At 46.7% G+C, this 27,058-nt stretch overlaps 1 protein-coding gene across 1 annotated transcript; it reads left to right on the top strand.

The window, feature by feature from the left end:
- The first annotated feature begins 603 nt into the window (after positions 1–603).
- LOC137644763 (trichohyalin-like) lies at positions 604–27,058 on the top strand. Its single transcript, XM_068377660.1, has 3 exons — positions 604–855; positions 22,110–26,692; positions 27,053–27,058. Exons 2-3 carry the CDS (start codon positions 22,685–22,687, stop codon positions 27,056–27,058), a joined length of 4,014 nt encoding a protein of 1,337 aa, XP_068233761.1. The 5' UTR covers positions 604–855; positions 22,110–22,684.

The raw sequence follows: 27,058 nt of genomic DNA on the forward strand, positions 1-27,058 counted from the left end.
AGAAAGACAGAAAAGAAATACGAAACGGATTCTATAATGGCATTAGAAAAAGCAGATCTTCTGGGAGAAGGACTCTACAAAATCAAACCATTGTTCAATCTTGGGTAGTGACATAGCCATGGCTTTCCACTATTATGTTCTTGGATTAGAGTTCTCATGCTTGGGGGTACTCTAGGAAACGCTGTTCTATCTTATTTTCTTCCTCTCGATTTTTTTATGTTTTTATAGTTTATGAAAGATCTAATTTGATTTTGTTATTGCTCTTCAAATATTCTATTTTAATTTTTCATTGCTTCTTTTGTAATTTATTTCCCTTGTTTCCTGTCCTCACTGGGCTAATTTTCCCTTTTGGAAACCTTGGGCTTATAGCATCTTGCTTTTCTAACTAGGGTTATAGCTTAGCTTGTAATAATAATAATAATAATAATAATAATAATAATAATAATAATAATAATAATAATAATAATAATAATAATAATAATATAAGCCAAACCTAAAGACAGAAGATAAAACCACATAGTTTAGGGGAGCCGTGACAAGGGTTAGACCCAACACAACACAATATTGGGAAAATTTCAAAACGAAAGCATTTATGATTTTATGGTCTCGATTCTCGAACCTCGTCCAGTGAAATATTGAACCAGGATCTCCGTTATTACTAATTACAAGTCTATATATGGGTATGGAGTGCAAACAGCTGTTCACATAGCTATATTCTATCATACTGGTCAAAATAGTTTCATGAATGTTGTGGTAGAGTAGATTAAAACCAGGAAACCGAATGGCGTCTTAGTGTAAGCATGGACCCTTAGGGCAAGCATACGACCTCTTACGGCAAGCATACGACCTCTTAGGGTAAGCATACGGCCTCTCAGGTTAAGCATACAGCCTCTTAGGTTAAGCATACGACCTCTTAGGTTAAGCATACAGCCTCTTAGGTTAAGCATACGACTTCTTAGGTTAAGCATACAACCTCTTAGGGTAAGCATACGGCCTCTTACGGCAAGCATACGGCCTCTTAGGGTAAGCATATGGCCTCTTACGCCGTCATAAACATATCTCTAAAATCTAACTGAACACGTGAACCAATATTAACCATACTCTATACGTGTGAACGTACCTCATTGGAACAATTGTAAACTTTTCGGTTTCATTGTAGTGTATTACAGGGCAATATAACCTAGGAAAACAACTACTTTTTCTTATAGAAAAAATTACGCTCTTCGAAAATGACATTCGTTCCCGTCACAAATTAATAGTTTCAGTAATATATATACATCTATATCCTCCAATAATGGGGGACCCCCAGTGGGAACTCGGGGTTTTGGGTGGGGAAAACATACTGGGGAATCGATATATAAACGTAAAACAAGCCTTTTCTTCTCTATACATTACCTTCTTGAAATTATAATAACCAGAGAAAAATACAAAACAGTATATCTGGATAAACTTTGGAGGCGCCGTTATAAAGATTGTGTCATGAAAAAATACAGTAACCAGTGCTGCCAACGTCCGATGTAGATCAAATGTTATTTTGTGACCTGTCATACTACTAGGCTAGGTTAGGTGGGTTTGTTAGGTTCTGTGCCCTTTTTGTACTTTTTATATATTGAGTAAAACTTATATGGAGAAATTATTTAAAATACATACGGAAATATCTATCATTACTATTTTTAGTAATGTCAGCGTGCCGTTGGTAACTCTGTGTACCATACGTCAACGTTGGTAACACTGTGTATTATTGGTAACATTGCTAATGTTATCGTTCGTTCGTAAGAGAAGTGACACCGTGCAACTCAAAGTTATCTGAATTGGTTGATCTGTTTGTTTCCGATTGAAATGAACATCAAATTCGGTTAATTCACGTTATTTACTATAGGAAAACAATTATATATCGTTTCCCTAGTATGTTTTCCCCACCCAAAACCCCGAGTTCCCATTGGGGGTCCCCCATTATCGTAGGATATAGATGTATATATATTTCTGAAACTATTCATTTGCGATGGAAACGAGTGTCATTTTTGAAGAGAGCGTAATTTTTTCTATAAGAAACAGTAGTTTTTTTCCTAGGTTACATTGCCCTGTAATTCACTACAAAATTATCAACTTTTCTACTATATTTAAAATGGATTTCCTTTACGAATTACAATGTTTCAGTGAATCCGAATGCGAATCAAACATGTTAGGTGTAGGAATATGACAGTGTAAGCGGTGTTGATGAATAACGTAAAGTGGCGTATAAAGTTTACAGGAACGAATAAGAGTTCAATATATGTAATTGGTAAAGTTTTGGATTCAACCAAATTGGGAAATGTATTATATTAATATATTTTCCTAGTAAAGCACGTGATAACAAAACACTTCTTCTCAATACATTATTGTTGCTAATGCATACTTACAGAGAAAAAAAATTTTTCAATATTAAACTTACCCGATAATCATGTAGCTGTCAACTCCGTTGCCCGACAGAATTCTATGGAGGGATACGCCAGCTATCACAATACTAGAAGGGGGTGTATTTACCAGCGCCACCTGTGGCCAGGTACTCAAGTACTTCTTGTTGACACCTCCTCAATTATTCCTCTGTCGGGCTTCCGGCAAGACGTTCTGGGATACGCTTATGTTCTTGGAGTATTTTCACGACTTTGGTGAAGTATTTCTCTTTGATTTCGGCTGTCGCTTTACTGGAAACTTCTATATTAGCTTAGTTAGCTTTTGGAATTAATTTGATTAATTATGGTGACGAAGAGAGTATGAACTCTCGTTCACCTTTTAATGGCCGACCCTTCCCTTAGACGGAAGTGTTGGTGTCTAAGAGAGTATAGACTCTCTTTCTTAATTTTGCTTAACAAAAGTTATAGATTTATTTTATATCTCTCCGCCTCTTATAGGCCTCTTCGATTAACTTCCTTTTATTATAAACTTATTAAAATTAATTTTTATATTTGTTTATATTCGACCTTCCTAATAGTAGGCGGTCTTTTCTTGGTACCGAAGTTAATTAACATTGAGCCCGTCATTTCGGTTTTACCTGTTAACATATTATGCTATTTCCGCCACAGAGTTTGAAAGAATTTCTTTGATAGTCTCGTACTGTTTTCAAAGTTGAACTAACGTTTTGTTTTGTCTCTGCAGTTGTTGACGTTCAGAACGTTCAACTTGCACTCTATCGTTACGATAGAGAAAGAATGTTCACGGTTTCACGTTGCAGTAAGAGTAACCGTGTCTAGCGTTTTGTTCATTCTTTCTTAACTTAATGGTTTTGATCCTAATAAAGGAACTTTTCAGTTTTTTCCTTTAACAATAATATGTTTTAACGATATATATGATTGGGCTCTTCTCTCAGGTTCTAAGTCAAGAGAGAGAGAGAGAGAGAGAGATAGAGACGGAGGGAGAAAGAGGATAAACGTTTCATTCAAGCCTGCCAGGCGTACGAGTAACGTCGTTATCGTTTTTGCTCTTCTCCCTAGTCTCTTTAGGGGAAGAAACTAAACGTTTCTAGAGTGATCTAGTGTTTAGTCTCTTTCCAGCCACTGAATTATCTTTCATTAGATTTTTCTGTTACATTGTAATTCTGTTTTCGCAATTACTAACTTTTGAGAAAGGATAGAATTGCGTGTTTCAGGTACAAACCACTTAAAGTTTCGAGTTCAGTGAAATAAGTGCAAACAGAAATCAAAGTGATAAGTGATTAGCGCAAAGTATGTCAGTGTTGTGCGTGAGGGTACTTTTGTGCGCGCCAGTCGTCCTCCCAGTCCGGGACCTCTTGCAAGCTCCCAAGCCCAGGGGAGAAGCAATGTCGAAGGGCAGAAGGGTTCAGCAGGCCTTGATCGGCGCACAGAAGTATCCTCGGTGGTTGTGGGCGTGTCTTACCGAGACCGTCACTCCCACCCGCAGACGATTGAGCCCTTATTTTGCTCGTCTGCAGAAGAAATTTAGGGGAGAAAACGCTGGTCTCAGGTCTCATGACCTTTTAAACGTAAAGTCCAGACCTATGCCAGACGTACGAAGTTAGAGTTCACAGTCATTGGGTTAGCTCTGACTCTCCTCAGTCATCAGTTGAATGCACTCCGCCTAAGAGCAGTAAGGTTCTGCCACAACAGAGCTCGACTGTTAAGGCTTTACCTCAGCCTACTGTAGTTTCTGCCGACCCCAAGTGGACTCTACTACAGTCCATGCAAGCACTGCTTTCGGACTTGATGCGTGAGTGTCGGGCTGAGAGTGTTGCGCCTCCGCCTCCGCCTACACTCCCTCCGCCTATGCTCGCTCCGCCTGATCGCAGTACCACCTGCCAGGCGTACGATGTTGTGGACTCTACTACAGTCCATGCAAGCACAGCTTTTGGACTTGATGCGTGAGTGTCGGGCTGAGAGTGTTGCTCCTCCGCCTCCGCCTACACTCCCTCCGCCTACACTCGCTCCGCCTGATCGCAGTACCACCTGCCAGGCGTACGATGTTGTGGACTCTACTATTATTATTATTATTATTACTTACTAAGCTACAACCCTAGTTGGAAAAGCAGTATGCTATAAGCCCAGGGGCTCCAACAGGGAAAATAGCTCAGTGCGGAAAGGAAAAAAGGAAAATAAAATATTCTAAGAAGAGTAACAACAATAAATATCTCCTATATAAACTATAAAAACTTTAACAAAACAAGAGGAAGAGAAATAAGATAGGAGAGTGTGCTCGAGTGTACCCTCAAGCAAGAGAACTCTAACCCAAGACAGTGAAAGGCCATGGTACAGAGGCTATGGCACTACCCAAGACTAGAGAACAGTGGTTTGATTTTGGAGTGTCCTTCTCCTAGAAGAGCTGCTTACCATAGCTAAAGAGTCTCTTCTACCCTTACCAAGAGGAAAGTGGCACTGAACAATTACAGTGCAGTAACCCCTTGGGTGATGAAGAATTGTTTGGTAATCTGTGTTGTCAGGTGTATGAGGATAGAGGAGAATATGTAAAGAATATGCCAGACTATTCAGTGTGTATGTAGGCAAAGGGAAAATGAACCGTAACCAGAGAGGAGGATCCAATGTAGTACTGTCTGGCCAGTCAAAAGACCCCATAACTCTCTAGCGGTAGTATCTCAACGGGTGGCTGGTGCCCTGGCCAACCTACTACCATGCAAGCACAGCTTTCGGACTTGATGCGTGAGTGTCGGGCTGAGAGTGTTGCTCCTCCGCCTCCGCCTACACTCCCTCCGCCTACGCTCGCTCCGCCTGATCGCAGTACCACCTGCCAGGCGTACGATGTTGAGCCACGTGCTGAGTTTGCTGTTCCCAGTGGTGTTCAGCCTCCGCCTTCCTTAAGGCAACCTTTACAATGGGATCAGGAGGATTATACCTCTCTTCCTCCGCCTCCACTTGCTGCTCCACCAGTGATGCAACACTTGGTTGAGGTACAACAACCTCTCCCGTCCATGAGTCAGTCTCCTCAGCTCTCGCTGCAGCGAGCTCAACCCTCCACAAGGCAAGCACCACAACACCTTAGCCTTGCGCCTCAGGAGCCTCAGCTTGCGAGACATTTACCTTGTTCTGCGCAGCCTCTTCCTCATCGCGCTCCGCTCACACCACAGGAACTGGAACTTGCTACTCCGCTTCCGCCAACCGCTCAGCAAGCGCAACCCTTGGGTTCAACCACTCATGCTAGGAGTCAGCCTCCTCCACCCATGCGCCTTCCTTCTGCTTGTCTTTTATTCAGCCTTTGCAGACTGAGCCTCAGGTGTTCCCTCAACAGAGTCTTGAAGAGGAAACCACAACTATTGTTGTTCCAGCTCGTTCTGACTCTGCTGTTCAGCATACCTTACCTCCATTTTCAAACCATGGCAAAAATATGAATCATGAGTTATGAATGTAAGGTAAACATTATGTTGATTTTTAAACCCCATGCAAGCATGCATAAAGCACTCTAGCACTGGTCATGGAATTTCTGAGAAATGTTAAACGCCATGCACACGCTCTGCTTTCCTTACAGCAGGCTCTGCTTACTACATGCTCAGCATACAGCATGCTCTGCATTCAGCATGCTCTGCATACATGCTCTGCATACAGCATGCTCTGCATTCAGCATGCTCTGCATACAGCATGCTCTGCATACAGCATACTCTGCATACATCATGCTCTGCATACCTTACCGCATGCTTCTCAGTCACTCATCTTGGGTTGTTGCCAACTCACTAGACTGTCAAGCAGTTTCATAACGTTGCCTTCTAGTCTGCTGCTTTTGCACCAGTGAACCCTCACTCAGAGAACTTAGCTTTTCTAGGATAAGGTCCCTGTAGATGAGAAAGTTCTTTTCTCCCTCCTTCTGATATTCCCTTGAGGACTCTGTCATTTGGAGGGAGCCTTTAGCTGCATAACCTCTTATGGACTTTTATTTAAGCATAACATGCTTCCAGGGAAGGTTATGGTTCCACTTCAGTCGCTAATCCCGTCTGTTACCACACCTGCTCCCTTAGACCTTGAGCTGTGTTGCATGACATGCAGTCCAAGCTTAGTCCTTGTTAGAGGATTTTTTTGTTTACGGAGTCAATGTGTCACGGGGAAGACGTTCAACAACCAACAGAAGTGACTTGTTGTGACGCAGTGCGGCAACCTCAGCAACCCGTTAAGGAGTTGTCTGTACGACCCAGACAGTCTAGACAGATTCGGGTTGTCACTGTACTTCCTCGCTTGCCCATGATTGACAGTTCACAGACTGTGCAGCAGTATCATGATCTTGTGTCCGGCTCCGTCAGACGACTGGCTTTTAAGAGCTCCCACAAGTCGTCGCTGTCTGGAGATTTTCAAATGGACTATGGATCTGACCAAGGAACTGGGCCTCCTGGTCAATTTTGAGGAGTCTCAGCTCGTTCCATCCCAGACCATTGTCTCCTTGGGTATGGATCTTCAGAGTCGAGCTTTTCGGACTTTTCCGTCGGCCCCAAGGATCTTCCAAGCCCTAGAATGCATCCAGAGCATGCTGAGAAGGAACCGATGCTCAGTCAGGTAGTGGATGAGTCTAACAGGGACACTTTCATCGCTGGCCCTGTTCATCGTGTTAGGGAGACTCCACCTCCCCTCCCTTCAGTATCATCTAGCTGCTCACTGGATAAAGGACATGACGCTAGAGACGGTCTCAGTTCCTGTTTCCGAAGAGAGGAGGTCTTCTCTCGCGTGGTGTAAGAACAGCTTTCTTCTCAAGGAAGGCTACCTTTGGCTGTTCAGAAACACGACCGCCGTCTCCTCTCGGACGCATCAGACACGGGCTGGGGTGCGACTTTGGACGGACAAGAATGCTCGGGAACATGGAATCAGGAGCAAAGGACACTTCACATCATTTGCAAGAAGTTGTTGGCGGTTATTCTGGCCTTGTTAAACTTCAAGTCCCTCCAGCTTAACAAAGTGGTGGAGGTGGACTCTGACAACACCACAGCCCTGGCTTACATCTTCAAGCAGGGAGGGACTCTTTCGTGGAAGTTGTTCTAGATCGCAAGGGACCTACTCATCTGGTCTTTAGATCGAAAGCTAACTGGTAACGAGGTTCATTCAGGGCGGTATGAATGTCATGGCAGATCACCTCAGACGGAAGGGTCAGGTCATCCCCACAGAGTGGACCCTTCTCAAGAATGTTTGCAACAGACTTTGGGCCCTGTGGGGTCAGCCAACCATAGATCTGTTCACTACCTCGATAACCTAGAGACTCCTGTTGTATTGTTCTCCGATTCCAGACCCAGCAGCAGTTCACGTGGATGCTTTTCTGCTGGATTGGTTCCATCTCGACCTGTATGCATTCCCGCCGTTCAAGATTGTCAACAGAGTACTTCAGAAGTTCTCCTCTCACTAAGGGACACGGCTGACGTTGGTTGGCTCCGCTCTGGTCCGCGAGAGAATGGTTCTTAGAGGTACTGCAATGGCTGGTCGACATTCCCAGGACTCTTCCTCTAGGAGTGAACCTTCTAAGTCTACCTCACGTAAAGAAGGTACACCCAATCCTCCACGCTCTTCGTCTGACTGCCTTCAAACTTTCGAAAGACTCTCAAGAGCTAGGGGCTTTTCGAAGGAGGCAGCCAGAGCGATTGCCAAAGCAAGGAGAACATCCACTCTCAGAATCTATCAGTCTCAAGGGGAAGTCTTCCGTAGCTGGTACAAGACCAATGCAGTTTCCTCAACCAGTACCACTGTAACCCAGATTGCTGACTTCCTGTTATATCTAAGGAAAGTAAGATCCCTTTCAGCTCCTACGATCAAGGGTTACAGAAGTATGTTGGCAGCGGTTTTCCGCCACAGAGGCTTGGATCTTTCCACCAACAAAGATCTACAGGACCTCCCTAGGTCTTTTGAGACCTCAAAGGAACGTCGGTTGTCCACTCCAGGCTGGAATCTAGACGTGGTCCTAAGGTTCCTTATGTCATCAAGATTTGAACCTCTCCAATCAGCCTCTTTTTAGGACCTCACATTAAAAACTCTTTTCCTCGTGTGCTTGACAACAGCTAAAAGAGTAAGTGAGATCCACGCCTTCAGCAGGATCATTGTTTTCACATCTGAAACGGCTACATGTTCCTTGCAGCTCGGTTTTTGCTAAACGAGCTTCCTTCACGTCCTTGGCCTAAGTCGTTCGAGATCCCAAGCCTGTCCAACTTGGTGGGGAATGATCTGAAAAGAGTACTTTGCCCAGTTAGAGCTCTTAGGTACTATCTAAAAAGGTCTTAACCTTTACAAGGACAATCAGAAGCCTTATAGTGTGCTATCAAGAAACCTTCTTTTCCAAGTTCTAAGAACTCAGTTTCTTACTATTCAGGCTTCTGATTAGAGAAACACATTCTCGTCTGAAGGAAGGAGACCTTGCTTTGCTGAAGGTAAGGACACATGAAGTGGGAGCTGTGGCTACTTCAGTGGCCTTCAAACAGAACCATTCTCTGCAGAGTGTTATGGATGCAACCTATTGGAGAAGCAAGTCAGTGTTCGCATCATTCTATCTCAAAGATGTCCAGTCTCTTTACGAGTACTGCTACACCCTGGGACCATTCGTAGCAACGAATGCAGTAGTAGGCGAGGGCTCAGCCACTACATTCCCATAATCCCATAACCTTTTAACCTTTCTCTTGAATACTTTTTATGGGTTGTACGGTCGGCTAAGAAGCCTTCCACATCCTTGTTGATTTGGCGGGTGGTCAATTCTTTCTTGAGAAGCGCCGAGGTTAAAGGTTGTGATGAGGTCCTTTAGTATGGGTTGCAGCCCTGTATACTTTAGCACCTTTGAGTTGATTCAGCCTCCCAAGAGGAACGCTGCGCTCAGTAAGGAAGACGATCTTATTAAAGGCAGAGTAACGGTTCAAGTCGACTTCCTTACCAGGTACTTATTATTTCATTGTTATTGTGGATAACTGATTATATGAAATACGGGATACTTAGCTATCCTTTAGTCTTGTACACTGGTTTTTCACCCACCCCCCTGGGTGTGAATCAGCTACATGATTATCGGGTAAGTTTAATATTGAAAAATGTTATTTTTATTAGTAAAATAAATTTTTGAATATACTTACCCGATAATCATGATTTAATCGACCCTCCCTTCCTCCCCATAGAGAACCAGTGGACCGAGGAATAATTGAGGAGGTGTCAACAAGAAGTACTTGAGTACCTGGCCACAGGTGGCGCTGGTAAATACACCCCCTTCTAGTATTGTGATAGCTGGCGTATCCCTCCATAGAATTCTGTCGGGCAACGGAGTTGACAGCTACATGATTATCGGGTAAGTATATTCAAAAATTTATTTTACTAATAAAAATAACATATTTCAGGAATTGAAGGTCTTGACTTTTTCTAAGTTTAGTGTATATCTTTCCATGGGCACGCAAGGTAGCTCTTGTTCGTTTGTATATCTGTTTTCATCTTACTTGGCTCCTCCCCATTGCGCAATGTGACAATATTTACTTGAATGCGCATTTGCTCCTCCCACTAATGTCGCTCCTCCAATCTAAATACTACTGGGTTCTTTTCAAGGGTTATTATTGGACGATTCATTGGTCTCTCAGTCTTGTTTCAAGGATCTGTTTTTCGAGCAATATAACATTGTAAATGATAGTATTTTGTTTTTTTCCCTATTTCATTATGGGAGAAACCCGTGATTGTCGTTTGTTTTCGGTTTTCAAAAGTTCCGGTTTCTATATTTTCATCACACGTCACTTGACTGTCATGGATCCTCCGGTACGGTTGTGTGAAATATGTCGTTATTCCTATTTTGATGTGATCGGCAGATTTCATGGGAATTATAATGGAACTCCTGAAGTAGTGAATCGTTTTCTAAGGGAGCATTCCGTATTACCTTTAAGTGTCCAGTGTGGTAAATGTGATTCGGCTTTACATTTTCGTGAGGATAGACATGTGTGGTATTGTACCAAATCTGTAAAGGAGGGTCAACCACAACCTTCGACATCTTCATCGTCATCTTCCGTTTAAGGTAAGAAGTGATTTAACAGAATATATATATTCAAATTTACCCCTGGTTAAAGGGGGGGTCGCAAGGGGGGCGAAGCCCCCCCCCCCCCCCCCGGTAGGGGTACAGGGCCCCTAGGTTAGGCTAGGTGGGTTTGTTAGGTTCTGTGGTGCCCTGAAAATTACTGTGGCCTTAAGGGGGGGTCGCAGGGGGGGCGAAGCCCCCTCCGGTAGGGGTACAGGGCCCCTAGGTTAGGTTAGGTGGGTTTGTTAGGTTCTGTGGTGCCTTGAAAATTACTGTGGCCATAAGGGGGGGGGTCGCAGGGGGGGGCAAAGCCCCCCCCGGTAGGGGTACAGGGCCCCTAGGTTAGGTTAGGTGGGTTTGTTAGGTTCTGTGGTGCCCTGAAAATTACTGTGGCTTTAAGGGGGGGTCGCTGGGGGCCCTACCCCCCTCCCCCCGGTAGGCCTAGTTAGGGGTATGGGGGAGGGGTGCTGGAACATTAATTATTCATTTATTGCAAATATCATTCAATGCCCCAACACCCTCCCCCCCCTTCCCCCACCCAAAACCCCGGTTCCCAAAGGGTGTCCCCCATAATTGGTGGGATGAACTAGGGTATACATAGTAAATCTCTAAATCGGTTGGTTTGCAGTCAAAATAAACGTTAAATTCATTGAAACCACACTATTTCTGATGCAACAAATATATTTTTATTGCATTTTTCCAAATTTGGCTGAAACTAAAAATTTACCATGCAATTATATTAAGAAGTTTTGGGTGTATGTATAGTAGTGGAAGCCTTTGTATATCAGCGGCTAGTTCCTCCCGTGTAGATTAAAAATGGACATCAACTAACCTAAACTTTCCCCCCTAACCTAACCTACAAGCCGTGTCCTTACCTTCTTAGCTAATGGCGGCCTGACGCGCCCCCTGCAACCCCTCCTACACTGCCGTATTTTAAGTTAGCCATCATAATACATACAGGTGGCTGCTATCATAATACAACCCTAATAGCGGCCACCTGTATGTATGATGGCGGCTGACTAAGAATACGTCTGTGTAAGGGTGTTCGTAGGCGAGCGTTAGCTCCCCAACCCCCACCCACGTTAGGTAAGTAGGTAAGAACACTGCTTGTAGGTTGGGGGTTAAGTTTAGGTTATTGGTGTCTACATTTTATGCTCGCTGGAGGAAGTGGCTGAGATGAGAATGATGAGATGGATGTGTGGGGTGACAAGAAGAGATAAGATATGTAATGAGGTAATTACGGGTACAACAGGAGTTAGAAAACTATCAGATAAGATCCAAGAAAGTAGACTGAGGTGGTATGGTCATGTCATGAGTAGAGATGAACAGTATATTGGGAGGAGAGTAATGGAAATGGAGGTACAGGGAACGAGAAGGAGAGGGAGACCAAAGCGGAGGTGGATGGACTGTATCAAGGGTGACCTTCGATCAAAGGGATTAACCGGTGATGAGATGTAGGACAGAGGTAGATGGAGAAAGCTGACCAGAAACATCGATCCCACATAGAAGTGGGAAAAGATGCAGACAAAGAAGAGGAGGAAGTGGCCGCTAATATACAATGCCATTGTTGCTCATGCGAAAGTAAAATATGTCCCCGAAATAAGACCCAAGGCTCAACATGTACTGCTTGCCAGAACATAGGAGCAGTGATATCTTTTTTGTGAGCGCAGTGAGCCACAGTAGAGTAAAATCCATTAGAACTGTACCCGAGATTGGTTGAAAACTAGTTTTCCTGTTCAAAATGTTGTTCTGTTCTGTCCGTAATTATAATTTTACTGCCGAGATCTGGGCACAATAATATTCGGTTTTGTCAATTCGCATTACCACCTATTCTGGAAATCGCCAATATCCATCACTAATTTCTGATGAGTATTGGCTAGTTATATCCTAATTTTACATCCCTTTACGTTGCTTTACGCTTTTCAGTCAAGCCTCAGTCTAAATTGGGTCGCAGGGGACTGTTTACACCCCAACTTAGTAAGTAGATGAGAACATGGCTCGTAGGTTAGATTAGGTGGTGTTCTTGTGTACTGTATAGGGTTTGCAGAACAACGGACACAGGTTTTGTAGTATGACGGCCACCACTTACGAAGGGCTAGGAAATGGGAAGGAAATTCCCATATTCTATGTAAGGACCTCTCTTTCATTATACAAAGGCTTTAATGGTCTTTCATGTAAAAATAGCTGTGTGAGATTACAGAAATTTTACCATTATTCCTGCAAATTGCTCATTTGTTCCTTAACTGAAATACAAACCACGCTATTTAATATGGGTAATTACTTAAGGCGTAGCTGAAATGACGAGCCATTAGAATTTTAACGAGGGTTTACTACCCCATCGTTAGTTAGTGGGGGTAGGGGAGGGTAGCTTGCTACCCCCACCCCCTCCCCACACACACACACACACACACACACACACACACACACACACACACACACCTGTGCTTCAGCTCTTTTCTCTCGGTTCTGATGGTAGACGGACATGTCCTCTCTCATCCTCGCCTCGCTCTTGACAGCCATTAATGCTTTTCTGCTTTTTCTTTCTCATGTTTGAGAGTGAAGTTGGCCTCTGCGATCATGCGCACCTGTTCTGGATTACCCAACCGCCCCTGCGGAACATTCATGTCGGCGGTCGAGACGGACCTTCATACCCTTTGCCCTTACTGTAGAGGTCAATGGTGTGATAGTGGTAATGTGTGGTGAGTGTAGGGAGTGGTCTGGTTCCCAGTGGGAGAGGTTTTCTCGCCGACGTAAGAAGAAGTCCAGGCGGGATATTTCTCCTTCGAAGGTTTCTTTGAAAGGAGAAAATCCCAGGGACTCTTCTTCCGTTGCCCAAACCTCCTCCGAAGCTCCTGCTCGATCGGCCTCTTTCGAGAGACCGGCGAGTTGTAGCGTAGACCGTGGTTCTGTTTCCCAAACTCAGGGTTCGAGAGATGGCGTTGCCTACCCTAGCGAGGCAGCTCCACCTCTTCCCCCGGGGAAGGATTTATCTTAACCAATTTGTTTCAGCTTTGGTCTTCCTTGGGGCTCAAGGGTTCGCCCTCCAAGGAAGCGCATCTTGACATCATCCAATTGGGTGCCGCTGTCAAACAATCGCCGCCTTTGGCAGAAGTTGATCCTCTGTCAATTGTTGACGTTGTGGTGTCAGAGGTATCCAATGCGGTATCTCCTAATACCTCTGCCTCTTCTCATCCTGCAGTAGCTGAAGGCTTAGTTTCTCCTACGAGAGAGAAACTAAGTCCAACAGTCTTTTCTGCCGGTGATTCTCTCCCTCGGGGGAGTTCACTTACAGAGACTCCTCTTCAGAGGACTGCTGAAGGTCAGCTTGCTGATCCTACGGTCCCCAGAGGGCGCATACGTCGCAAGGCTTGCCTTCCTCTTCGCCGGAGAGACCTTCCTTCACCTTATAAATCGGTGAGGAGGCGCCTCTTCGGTTCGTCATCATCGTTGCAGTCCGCCGCAGAGGAGCCTCGTCAGCGATCACCGACTGTTCCTGCTACGGTCCTGGACCTCTCTGCGGATCGTTCGCGATCCCCTTCGGTGGAAGGTCGTCCTTTCAAAGGGCACGCCGACCTTCCACCCGTCAGACCTGCTGACCTGCTGTCGCCGTTCCTGGCTGCTGATGCGCTTTACGTGCCAACGCACCCTGTCTATCATCATAGTCAGGCACCAGTCCCCTTGGGGCAACAAGGGTGTACGCGCCATCGCGCGCATACGTCACTTGCACTCCATGATCATCATGCGCGCCAACGGTCTCCTATACGCAAGGTTGTATCTAAGATAGCGCGCCAGCGCTCACCTGCTCAGCAGTGCGCCACTGCGCGTCAGTGCTCTTCTGCGCGCCATCGCCCACGTTCTGCCATCTCTCCTGCGCGCCCACAATCTTCGGATCTGGGGGTGGTAGGGAAGTCGAAGATTTCACCTACACTCCAGCGCTCGCCAACGCGCCGCCTGCTATCTCCTGTGCGCCATCCCTCGCCAGCGCGCAATTGCGCGCGTTCACCTGCTCGTGCCTACGAGGATACGCGCGCGCGCCCTGCGCACCCACGCCCATCCTTTCCAACAGCAATGCACCGCCAGCCTGACACGCGCCCATGCATACAGGTTCCGCCTGCGTGCCCTCACGCTAGGGATATATCTCCTGTGAGCGCGCGCCCTACGACATCTTCTGGGGCGCGCGATCTCTCGCCGGCACGCCCACGGGACCATCATCTTGATCCTGCGCGCGTGAGCGCACAATCAGTCTCCCGCGTGCGACCCCGGGTGTTCCCTATCGCGTGAGCGCCAGCATGCTCCCCCACGCGCGAGGCTGCAGGACAACGCACGGCAAGGTCGTCCTCCCTGGAAGCGCAGAACAGCGCTCTCGGTGGTGGAGGGGAAGATTCCAAAAAGGTCCACGAACATTTCTTCTTCCTTTTCTTTTCAGGCGAACCCCCCTATGGAAACTCCTCCCAGGGATCTGTCGATCCCCGTCCCTCCAGAGGGAGTGTCTGACAGCGCAACTGTCAGCCGACAGCCATGGTTTGGGGCACTGATCAGAGCGGTTGTACAGGCTTTCAAGCCTGTTCTCTCTGAATTGGGCCACAAATCCTTGGCTGCGTCTACCCCTCTGAAGAGAAAAAGAGGAGCTTCGGACGCGGTGACTTCTCCGAGAACTAAGCTGTCTCCTCGTAAGCCCTCGAGGCAAGTTATCTCCCCCCTCCAGACTTTTTCTCCCTCCCTGTCGGATGGGGATTTACCGTCCTCAGGGGAGTCAGGTGAGGTGAGACGTTCCCCCATCGCACCAATGAGGGAAACCCCACCTCGCGTTGAGAAGTCTTCCCGGGTAGGGACGGAGAAGAACTTGCCTCCGTCTTTGTTGGAGTCGAAGGACTCGAAGACACTGCCAAAATCCTCGACAAGACTTAGGACGGAGCCAGCTAGTCACTCGGAGAACGTCCGCGATTCTCCCCAAGAAGAGCCTTTAGGGACAGGAGACTTCGCTGCAAGTCCGACATCCGGAGGAGAACTACAGGAGTCGGAACATGCATTTTGGCAGGTTCTGACTCTTTTGAGGACTCTCAATGGGTTTGCTGACCCAGAGATTCCCCCTCGAGAAGGCAAAGACACTGTCTTGGACCGAGTATTTGGGACTCAAAAACCTTCTAAGGCCTGTGTGGCTCTGCCCTGGGCTCAGGGGGTTAAGAGTACCAGGGACAAGATCGCGGTCCAGCTCTCTGAGTTAGCCTCCTCCAACCGCTCCAGTGCCAGCAACAAGCTTCTCCCACCTCCTCGCATTCAGCAGAGGAGGTTCTTCGAGATCTTGGAGGAGTCTTGTTTAGCTCTTCCGCTTCACCATTCTTTGGAAGAGCTTACCAGGGGAGTCCCTCTTGAGAGACTCTCCAACCGGCAGGTCTTATTCTCGGCAACTGAGATCCTTAACCAGGAGAAGGTTGCGAAGTGTGCTATGCAAGCCACTTCGTGGCTGGATATCTGGTTAGGGACCTTAGGTATCCTGATACGTTCGGAGGATTTCTCCAAAGAACGTACCAGGAAAGCTATGGAGACATTCCTCCTCTCAGGCACTCGCACGATCAAGTCTCTGGCCCACCAAGTCTCGAACTTGTGGGCGAACACCATCCTGAAACGTCGGGATGCGGTGGGTGAGAGGTTCCATCAGAAGGTCCTTAGCACCGAGATAAACAGGCTCAGGCATTCTTCCTTGGAGGGAACGAATCTGTTTGAACCTAAAGACATGGAACATGCTGCTGAGAGGTGGAGGAAGTCCTACCAAGACTCCCTCCTGCATAGGGCCTTGACATCCAAGCCCTATAAGCCTCCAGTACCCCAGCAGTCCCGTCCTACCAAGACCACGAAACCGACAACGGCAGTGATGGCAGTGGTGTGTAAGCCCTTTCCTGTCAAGGACAAGAATGGCAAAAAGTTCTCCAGGGGAGGTAAAAATCTTAGAGGGAACAGCCGAGGCCGCAAGCGCTAGGATTGGTAGTCCCCCTGCATGTCCACTAGTGGGGGGGATGCCTACAAAGTTGCGCAGACAGGTGGCAGCAACTCGGGGCCGATTCCTGGACGATTTCCGTAATCAGTCAGGGATATCGCCTCCTGTTCACAACATCTCTACCTCCCCTGACGACGAATCCAGTGTCATTGAGCTCCCTTGCATTGGGATCAGCAAGGGGGCAAGCCCTTCGGGCAGAAGTCCAGACCCTGTTGAAGAAGGGCGCTCTCCAAGAGGTCCTCGATGGGTCCCCAGGCTTCTTCAGTCGACTCTTTCTTGTATAGAAGGCGTCTGGAGGCTGGAAACCAGTCATCGACCTCTTGGCTCTGAACAAGTTTGTCAAGCAAACTCCGTTCAGCATGGAGACCGCAGACACGGTCAGGCTAGCAGTGAGACCACAAGACAGACTTCATGTGTACACTGGATCTGAAGGACGCGTACTTCCAGATCCCAGTCCATCCGTCTTCAAGGAAGTACTTAAGATTCAACATAGGCATGATTTTAGACACCAATCTCCACAAAGCCTTCCCATCGGACGACAGGATAGCAAGGCTGAGGAAGGTCGCAAGCCCTTTTCTCAGACGAGAAGAGCTTCCAGCCCAGTCGTGGTTACGTCTCCTTGGTCACCTCTCATCTTTGGCTCTTCTAGTTCCCAACGGTCGCCTCAGGATGAGATCCCTCCAGTGGCGACTCAAGTCCCGGTGGAATCAAGGTTACGATTCCCCGGACGTCATGAACCCTATGAGACCTGCGGAACGGACGGACCTCCAGTGGTGGGTGACAGACGAGAACCGACGAAGAGGAGTGGATCTTCTCGTCCTCCCCCCGGATTTGATGCTGTTTTCGGACGCCTCAAAGAAGGGGGGGGGGGGGGGGAGCCCACGTTCTGTACCACAGGACCTCAGGCCTGTGGTCAAAATCAGAAAAGTGCCTCCATATAAATCTTCTAGAGATGAAGGCCGGTTTGTTGGCCCTCCACAGTTCCAACAATACCTGGCGGGTCACTTTGTGGTGGTGATGAGCGACAACACCACAGTAGTGGCTTACATCAACAAGCAAGGAGGTACCTTTTCGAAGCAGCTATCCCATCTTACAGTAGAGATACTGAGATGGACCTAAGTCCACTCGATTCCACTATCGGCTTGTTTCATCCCAGGCAAGAGGAATGTGCTCGCCGACAATCTGAGCAGAGCGTCTCAGATAGTGAGTACCGAGTGGTCTTTGGATCATATAGTAGCCAACAAAGTCCTGACTTTGTGGGGTTCCCCGACTGTGGATCTGTTCGCAACAGCTTTGAATTTCAAGCTTCCGCTGTACTGCTCCCCAGTCCCAGGATGCCTTTGAACAACGGTGGGACAACATCGACGTGTACGCCTTTCCCCCGTTCTGTCTGATGAGGAGGGTGCTCAACAAGACCAGAATATTGGTCAATCTTTCGATGACCCTCATAGCTCCGCTATGGAATGGTTTCCGGACCTTCTGCAACTCCTAACGGAACTTCCGAGAGAACTCCCTCCGCGACACGATCTACTCAGACAACCACATGCCAACATCTTCCACAAAGCTGTAGCTTCGCTACGACTTCATGTTTGGAGACTATCCAGCATCTCCTCGCTGAGAGAGGATTTTCGCAACAAGTTGCAATCAGGATGTCTGGACATCTGCGAAAATCATCCGCATCTGTCTACCAGGCAAAGTGGAAAGTCTTCTGTGGTTGGTGTTGTGGAAGGGGTATCTCTCCACTCGATGCCACTATTCCAACAATAGTGGAGTTCCTCGTGTATTTGTGAGAAGAAATGCGCCTTTCAGTCTCGGCGGTGAAAGGCTATCGCTCAGCCTCAAGTCTAGCCTTCAGGCTCAAAGGAATGGACATTTCTTCTTCGCTGGAACTTTCCCTACTCATGCTAAGTTATGAGTTTACCTGCCTTCAGTCGGAAGTGAGACCTCCTCCATGGAACGTGGTTAGAGTTCTCAGGTCTCTTAAGAGACCTCCCTATGAACCATTACGCCAGGCTTCAGATCGCCATCTAACTTGGAAGACGGTGTTCCTACTAGCTTTGGCTTCGGCCAAGCGAGTGAGTGAACTTCATGGTCTCTCGTATGACATCGCCCATTCAAGGGGATGGGGGGAGGTAACGTTCAAATTTGTCCCTGTGTTTATTGCTAAGACTCAGAATCCGGGGTGGCGGACCCTCGGCTCGACTCCTTCCAGATTTCAAGTCTCCGTTCTGTAACAGATGACCCAGACCATCTCTTACTGTGCCCAGTAAGGAGCTTGAGGCTATATCTCAAAAGAACGGCTGCAGTCCGTCCTCAGGTGCAAGCGTTGTTTGTTATCACTGGGAGGACTAAGAGGAGGGTCACCAAGAATACCATCTCGGCATGGATTCGTAGGGTGATTCATCTGTCCCTGAATCCAGACCCTCCTCCGTCACGTCGCCCTAGAACACATGATGTCAGGGGCGTAGCTACGTCCCTGGCCTTCAAAAAGAATTTCTCAGTGACGCAGGTACTTCAGGCTGGGGTGTGGAAGCGTCAGACGACCTTCACAGCCCACTACCTGCAAGACGTGACCCACAGGAGGCTCGATACGTTCTCTATCGGCCCTGTGGTGGCTGCACAACAGCTGGTTTAAAACCTCAAGCTCCTTATTGGACAAGTAGCAGAAGGTTGAGGGCATTGTTACTGGGTCTTAGTCTGCACGAATGGAAAGGTTTGTCTGGCCCTTATTCTTTTCTTCATCTTTCCCTCTCTTGGGGAAAGCAGCATCCTTGGTTCTCTGCACAGCTGACCTCAAACCACTGCAGGTAAACCATATTTCCTTGTGTTCCTAGTATTAAGCTAATACTGTCACGTCCCCATACCCTGACGAGGTGGTATTGGGAGAGTCCTTGTCTAAAGTTTCCATTTAAAGGACTACAGGTCAACTTCCTAGGACGAGTCACACTTTATTATACCTTCAGACACAGCTTGCGTAGGCCGCAGTCCTTGCGTAGCAAGGTTCTAGCGAGGTGCAGGGACTCCTTATTGCTGAGTGCGAATACACTCAAATATTGAGTCCCCGGGCAAAGCCAAAAGCCAGTACTGGCAGGGACGTTCCACCCTTCCTAATGGGTGAGTCACCCCCTATTAAATAGCGTGGTTTGTATGTCAGTTACGGAACAAATGACAAATTCGGAGATAATTTGTATTTTTCCTAACTATATAAACCTTAGCTATTTAATCAAACTTGCCCGCCAGCTCTATCCTCCTTGAAGTCCTACCTCCAAGCAAAGTGAGCTCAAGCACAGGTGTGTGAGGGGGGGGGGTGTTAGCAAGCTACCCTCCCCTACCCCCCGCTAACTTGGGGTAGTAAACCCTCGTTAAAATTCTAATGGCTCGTCATTTCAGCTACGCCGAAAAATACAAATTAGCTACGAATTTGTCATTTTGGATATGCCTTGCATAACCGACTCACTAGTCTAAAAGAGAATTTCTTGTGCAACTGCCTTGGCTATTCTCCTGACACAGAGAGAGAGAGAGAGAGAGAGAGAGAGAGAGAGAGAGAGAGAGAGAGAGAGAGAGAGAGAGAGAGAGAGGGGGAGGGGGAGACAACTGCTCTCGATAAGCCAAAGAGAAAAAGTGACTAGCTTATCACTCCGTGAATATACATACAGGTGGCTGGTGGGTATGGTTGCCACCGCGCACCAAAAACTCTAATTGGCTACCTTCCAGCTTTGCTGAAAGATATACAGATATGAATAACTCCGGGTTTGTATTAGTTTGGGAAAAATACAAATCATCTACGAACTTGTCATTATATTTATCTCTCGATTCAATCTGTTTATGCCTTTTATTCATCTTGCAGTTCAACCAATTTTTGCATTTTGTTCATCTTGTTGTTCAATCTATTTTTGCCTTATATTCATCTTGTGGTTCAATTTTTTTTTTTTTTTATTTATTTGGGGGGGGGGGGGTGTTGGGGGAGGTAATCTATTTTTGCCATTTATTCATCCTGCGGTTCAGTTTATTTTTGCCTTTTATTCATCATGCTGTTCAATCTATTTTTGCCTTTTATTCATCATGCTGTTCAATCAATTTTTGCCTTTTATTAATTCTGCGGTTCAGTTTATTTTTGCCTTTTATTCATCATGCCGGTCAATCTATTTTTGCCTTTTATTCATCATGCTGTTCAATCTATTTTTGCCTTTTATTCATTCTGCGGTTCAGTTTATTTTTGACCTTTTAATTCATCATGCTGTTCAATCTATTTTTGCCTTTTATTCATCTTACAATTAATATTTTTTTTTTTTTTTGCCCTTTCAACTTTCGGTTCAATCTATTTTGCCTTTTCTTCATTGGTTGTTGAATCTCCCCCCCCCCCCCAAGGCCCAATGCTTGGTCATGGCCTCCAGTAATAGGTCATTCACATACAAAATAAGATGACATATATAGATTTCAATAAGTTTTACTATGATAAGTGTAGGATTGAGATGCTGATTAGGACTTATACCAGGCATGGGTAATTGTTCCTCATCTGGGGGCCATATTCTACTACAGTATTATTATTATTATTATTATTATTATTACTATCCAAGCTACAACCCTAGTTGGAAAAGCAAGATGCTATAAGCCCAGGGGCTCCAACAGGAAAAAATAGCCCAGTGCGGAAAGGAAATAAGGAAATAAATAAAGAGAACAATTTAACAATAAATCATTCTAAAAATATATCTAAGTGAGTTAGGGTGAGTTGATATTACACATAATGCGAGAAATATTACTTGCCTAGTATATACTGATATTTTCTGCAATTCTTCCTTGTTTTTTTTTCTTACTATGAAAGTTTACATAAAACTGACATTTTCCTCATTATTTCTAAATATTTATGATGATTACTGGTACACTAGATGATATGATTCAAACTATTTTAGTAACTTTGAAACTTTTGGGGGCTGCATAACAACACCCCGCGGGCTGTAGGTTGCCCATGCCTGATTTATGTGATCTAAAAATATTGCTAATTTTGGTTCTTAGAGTAAAAGGCTGCTTAGTGAAATGTACTGTGAGGCCTTTAGTCTTTAGGTTACTGTACATCAGAAGGCAAAATGTCCTTGTAAGTAAATTACTCCATCAAAATTTACAATATGATAGACAGTAGATGAAGTTGACCTGGATATACAATACCGTACAGTACTGTTGTTTTATATCTCGGCCCTAATTGTGCATTACTGCTGTTAGTGTATTACTTAGACTTTCCATTTTTTCTTTGGTGTTTGATTACCTTAGAAATTACTATGATTTTGATAAGTAGCCTCTAAAGTATTGCTTTTTATTGTGCCAATTTATGAGCAATTTATAACTACCTGTACGTCAAAGGTAAAGCATTGTACTGTAAAATATTATTGACTACCTTCGGTGGCTACGATCTTGCAAAATGTTTTCAAGCTTTTAAAAAGTAACTATGGCTTTATGAGGTTATTTGATGAACATAGCTGTAAAGACAATTTATAAACTTACTAACTAGATTCAAATACAGATATTAGCTAATATAACTATACATAAAAGATTTTCCTTTTGTATATTTGGTACTGGTATTGGTATATATAAGTATTATGAGAAAATGTACAATACAGTATTTTTAAAGTAGAACACACCAATTTAGGTCATATTTAAATAACGTACTCTTGGTTTCTTTCAGGAAAGTTCAGTGTGGTCCCACATACGTAACAATTACTTTTGAAGATGCCGCCCAAAAGTAAGAAAGTTAGTTTGCCTCTTAATGTTAAGCTGGAGATCATTGACAAGTTAGAAAATGGACATTCTGCTGAGTCACTAGCATTATAGTATGGGTGTTCAGTACAAGATGTTTCTGCTTGGGGAAGGCAAAAGAATAAGATTCGGGCATTGTCACAGAAGAATTTGTATGAAGACCAGTTGACTTACCTGGTAATTGTATATATAGCTTAGTCCCTGACGTCACAGCAGAAATTTCAAAACTCGCTGCAATCGCCAATTGGGTAGCCAGGTGTACCACCAATGCGCCCTCTACCCAGGTACCTGGAACCATTCCAACTATTCCTCAGATCTTCCCTGCCGCCTCACCGGTGACATTGTTGGAATTTCGCTCGTTGTAGCTGTGTTGATTGCAGTTATTTTGGTGATGTACAATTTGGCTTTCGCTCGTTTGGATTTGTTTTTGGATTTTTCTTGGACCCGATTAGATTTTGTTGTTTTGACCCTTGCTTGTTTGATCTCTCTTTAAAAATTTTCATAATGTCTGACTCTTCTTCAACTTATAGAAAGTGTGTGAGAGGTTGTAAGACCTGGCTTGCTAAAGCCTCTGTTGATCCCCACTCCATTTGTGTGAAATGTAGAGGTAAAGTGTGTGAGTTGGTTGATCGTTGCGATGAATGTGTTATTTTGTCTGAGAGTGAGTGGTTGGAGTATCACCGCTACCTTTGTAAGCTTGAGAGGAAGAGGATCAGAATGAAGAGTTTATATCGTTCCTCTAGGGATTGTACCCCTTCCCGTGTCAACGAACCTATTGATCCTTCCCCTGTAGTGGTAGTTCCAGATCCCACTACTGTTAAAGCTAATGAACCAACTCTAAAGGACATGATGGTGGCCATTCAAGCCCTGGGCAAGAGAGTGGAATCGCTCGCAGAGGACAGGACGAAATTATGGTCCGATGTCAAGGAATTAAAGAGTGCAAGTGTCAGTGCTAAAGGTTCAGTGAAATTAATCAGTGCTGTGGAGGGTGCGTCTGCTCAGACCTGTCGTTCTCGTAGCCATAGACCTCTTCCAAGCTCCCCAACCCCTGGGAGAAGGAATGTCGACAGGCGGAAGGAAACGAGTGGCGTTAGCGCCCGAGCAGTCGTCCCCTCGAGCATACCTGTTGACGCTTCACAGGATGCTCGCCCTCGCCATGGGAAAGGCAAGGTGAAAGTGTTTTTGTCCACATCGGATGACGCAGCGCCCAGGCGGGACTGGCGTCTCGCATCGAGACCTCTGAAAAGGAAGATTGCCGCTGTCGAGCAGCGTCGTGTTATGACGCCTCAGGCTCCAGGTTGCAGCCATTGGAGCAGTCCGGAGCGTTTTCCTTCCTGCTCCGAAGAATGTTCTCCTGCCAAGCGCCCTGCTACGCCGGTAGGAGATAGAAGGAAGTCGGAAGCTGTCAGGCGTCCATCCCCATCGGTTGGAAGACAGTTTTCGGAGGCTGGCATGACCTCTGTGCATGCTCCTCCTCCTCCTTCGGATTGGTATTCGTCCCCAGAACTCTCTGAGCTTTCCTTGAGCGACGTGGAAGGCGAACTTGTTGAAGAAGCAGCGTCTACTGTTTTGCCACAACAAGTTGATCCGAACCTTAGTGTACTGCAAGATATGCAGCTGAAACTCGCCTCCCTCATGCAAGTCTATCAGCCTGCAGACAAAAAGAGAGTGGCTCACCAAGACGCCGAGTGTCAGGAATCTTCACGCCTTGACGCCAAGTGTCAGAAAGCTAAGAGTCGAGAGGTTCTTGATGCCGAGCGTCGAGAAGAGGAACATCTTACCAAATGTCGGAAACCTGGTAGTCATGACGCTGAGCGTCGTAAGGAGGAACATCATGCTAAGCGTCGAGTGACTGGTACGCGTGACGCCAAGCGTCAAGGAGTTGGACGTCGGGACGGCGAGCGTAAGAACCTTGGACATCATGAAACCGAGCGTCGAGATCGCGAACGTCAAGCGTTGAAACAACGTGACACCAGGCTAGAGGTTCTTGACGCCGAGCGTCAAGAAGAGGAACATCTTACCAAGCGTCGGGAACCTGGTAATCATGACGCCGAGCGTAGTAAGGAGGAACATCATGATAAGCGTCGAGTGACTGGTACGCATGACGTCGAGCATCAAGGAGTTGGACGTCGGGACGGCGAGCGTAAGAACCTCGGACGTCATGAAACCGAGCGTCGAGATCGCGAACGTCATAGTTCCGAGCGTCAAGCGTTGGAACAATGTGACACCAGGCTAGAGGTTCTTGACGCCGAGCGTCAAGAAGAGGAACATCGAGAAGAGGAACATCTTACCAAGCGTCGGGAACCTGGTAATCATGACGCCGAGCGTAGTAAGGAGGAACATCATGCTAAGCGTCGAGTGACTGGTACGCTTGACGTCGAACGTCAAGGAGTTGTACGTCGGGACGGCGAGCGTAAGAACCTCGGACGTCATGAAACCGAGCGTCGAGATCGCGAACGTCATAGTTCTGAGCGTCAAGCGTTGGAACAACGTGACGCCGAGCGTCAAGAAGAGGAACATCTTACTAAGCGTTGGGAACTTGGTAGTCATGACGCCGAGCGTTGTAATGAGGAACATCATGCTAAGCGTCCAGTGACTGGTACGCATGACGCTGAGCATCAAGGACTTGGACATCGGGACGCCGAGAGTAGGAACCTCGGACGTCATGAAACCGAGCGTCGAGATCGCGAACGTCATAGTTCCGAGCGTCAAGCGTTGGAACAACGTGACGCCAGGCGAGAGGTTCTTGATGCCGAGCTTAGTAAGGAGGAACATCATGCTAAGTGTCGAGTGATTGGTACGCATGACACCGAGCATCAAGGAGTTGGACGTCGGGACGGCGAGCGTAAGAACCTTGGACGTCATGAAACCGAGCGCCGGGATTGCAAACATCGTCGTTCCGAGCGTCTAGCGTTGAAACAATGTGACGCCAGGCGAGAGGTTCTTGACGCCGAGCGTCAAGAAGAACAACATCGAGAAGAGGAAAATCTTACCAAGCGTCGGGAACCTGGTAGTCATGACGCCGAGCGTAGTAAGGAGGAACATCATGCAAAGCGTCGAGTGACTGTTACACGTGACGCCGAGCGTCAAGGAGTTGGACATCGGGACGCCGAGCGTCATGGAGTTGGACATCAGGACGCCGAGCGTCAAGGAGTTGGACATCAGGACGCCGAGCGTCAAGGAGTTGGACATCGGGACGCCGAGCGTCAAGGAGTTGGACATTGGGACGCCGACCGTCAAGGAGTTGGACATCGGGACGCCGAGCGTCAAGGAGTTGGACATCGGGACGCCAAACGTAAGAACCTCGGACATCATGAAACCGAGCGTCGAGATCGCGAACGTCATAGTTCCGAGCGTCAAGCGTTGGAACAACGTGACGCCAGGCAAGAGGTTCTTGACGCCGAGCGTCAAGAAGAGGAACATCGAGAAGAGGAACATCTTACCAAGCGTCGGGAACCTGGTAGTCATGACGTCGAGTGTTTTAAGGAGGAACATCATGCTAAGTGTCGAGTGACTGGTATGCATGACGCCGAGCGTCAAGGAGTTGGACATCAAGACACCGAGTGTAAGACTCTTGGACGTCATGAAACCGAGCGTCGAGGTCGCGAACGTCATAGTTCCGAGCGTCAAGCGTTGGAACAACGTGACGCCAGGCAAGAGGTTCTTGACGCCGAGCGTCAAGAAGAGGAACATCTTTCCAAGCGTCGGGAACCTGGTAGTCATGACGCCGAGCGTAGTAAGGAGGAACATCATGCTAAGCGTCGAGTGACTGGTACGCATGACGTCGAGCATCAAGGAGTTGGACGTCGGGACGGCGAGCGTAAGAACCTCGGACGTCATGAAACCGAGCGTCGAGGTCGCGAACGTCATAGTTCCGAGCGTCAAGCGTTGGAACAACGTGACGCCAGGCAAGAGGTTCTTGACGCCGAGCGTCAAGAAGAGGAACATCTTTCCAAGCGTCGGGAACCTGGTAGTCATGACGCCGAGCGTAGTAAGGAGGAACATCATGCTAAGCGTCGAGTGACTGGTACGCATGACGCTGAGCATCAAGGAGTTGGACATCGGGACGCCGAGAGTAGGAACCTCGGACGTCATGAAACCGAGCGTCGAGATCACGAACGTCATAGTTCCGAGCGTCAAGCGTTGGAACAAAGTGACGCCAGGCGTCATGATATTGGACTAATTGACGCCAGAGGTCAGGATATTAAGGAGTTGACTCCAAGGAAACAACATGAGCGAGGAATCGACATTAATGATGCTGGACTCCGGACAGCCGCTGAGACCAAAGCCAAAGACTTGGCCATCACTGACTTCAAGGCATCAGATGACTGGCTGTGGAGGTTTCGCCGCTTGCATGGCGTGGATAATCCTTCCACCGATGGGAAGTCAGCCAGTGTAGGCATAGGTAAGAATTCTATGGATAAATTATCAACTTTTAAACATATGACTTACCCGGTAGTTATATATATAGCTTACGTCCCTGACGTCACGGCAGAAATTTCAAAACTCGTGGCAATCGCCGATTGGGTAGCCAGGTGTATGCGCCCTCTAGCCAGGTACCTGGAACCATTCCAGTCATTCCTCAGATCTTCCCTGCTGCCGCACCGGCGACATCGTTGGACTTTTCACTCGCTTGTATAATTGTAGTTATCTTGGTGATGTACAATTTGGTTTTGGCTTTCGCTCGTTTGGATTTGCTTTTGGATTTTCTTGACCCACTATTGAATTTTTTTTATTTTGACCCTTGCTCGTTTGATCTCTCTGTAAAATATTCAAAATGTCTGATTCTTCTTCAACTTATAGAAAGTGTGTGAGAGGTTGTAAGACCCGGCTTGCTAAAATTCAAATTCAAATTCAAATTCTTTATTTCAGCTGTAG

Source organism: Palaemon carinicauda, chromosome 8, assembly GCF_036898095.1.
Source record: "Palaemon carinicauda isolate YSFRI2023 chromosome 8, ASM3689809v2, whole genome shotgun sequence".
NCBI lineage: Eukaryota > Metazoa > Arthropoda > Malacostraca > Decapoda > Palaemonidae > Palaemon > Palaemon carinicauda.

Excerpts from the sequence above, each read along its gene's own strand:
- LOC137644763 (XM_068377660.1), top strand. The coding sequence starts at position 22,685 with ATGTCTGACTCTTCTTCAACTTATAGAAAGTGTGTGAGAGGTTGTAAG.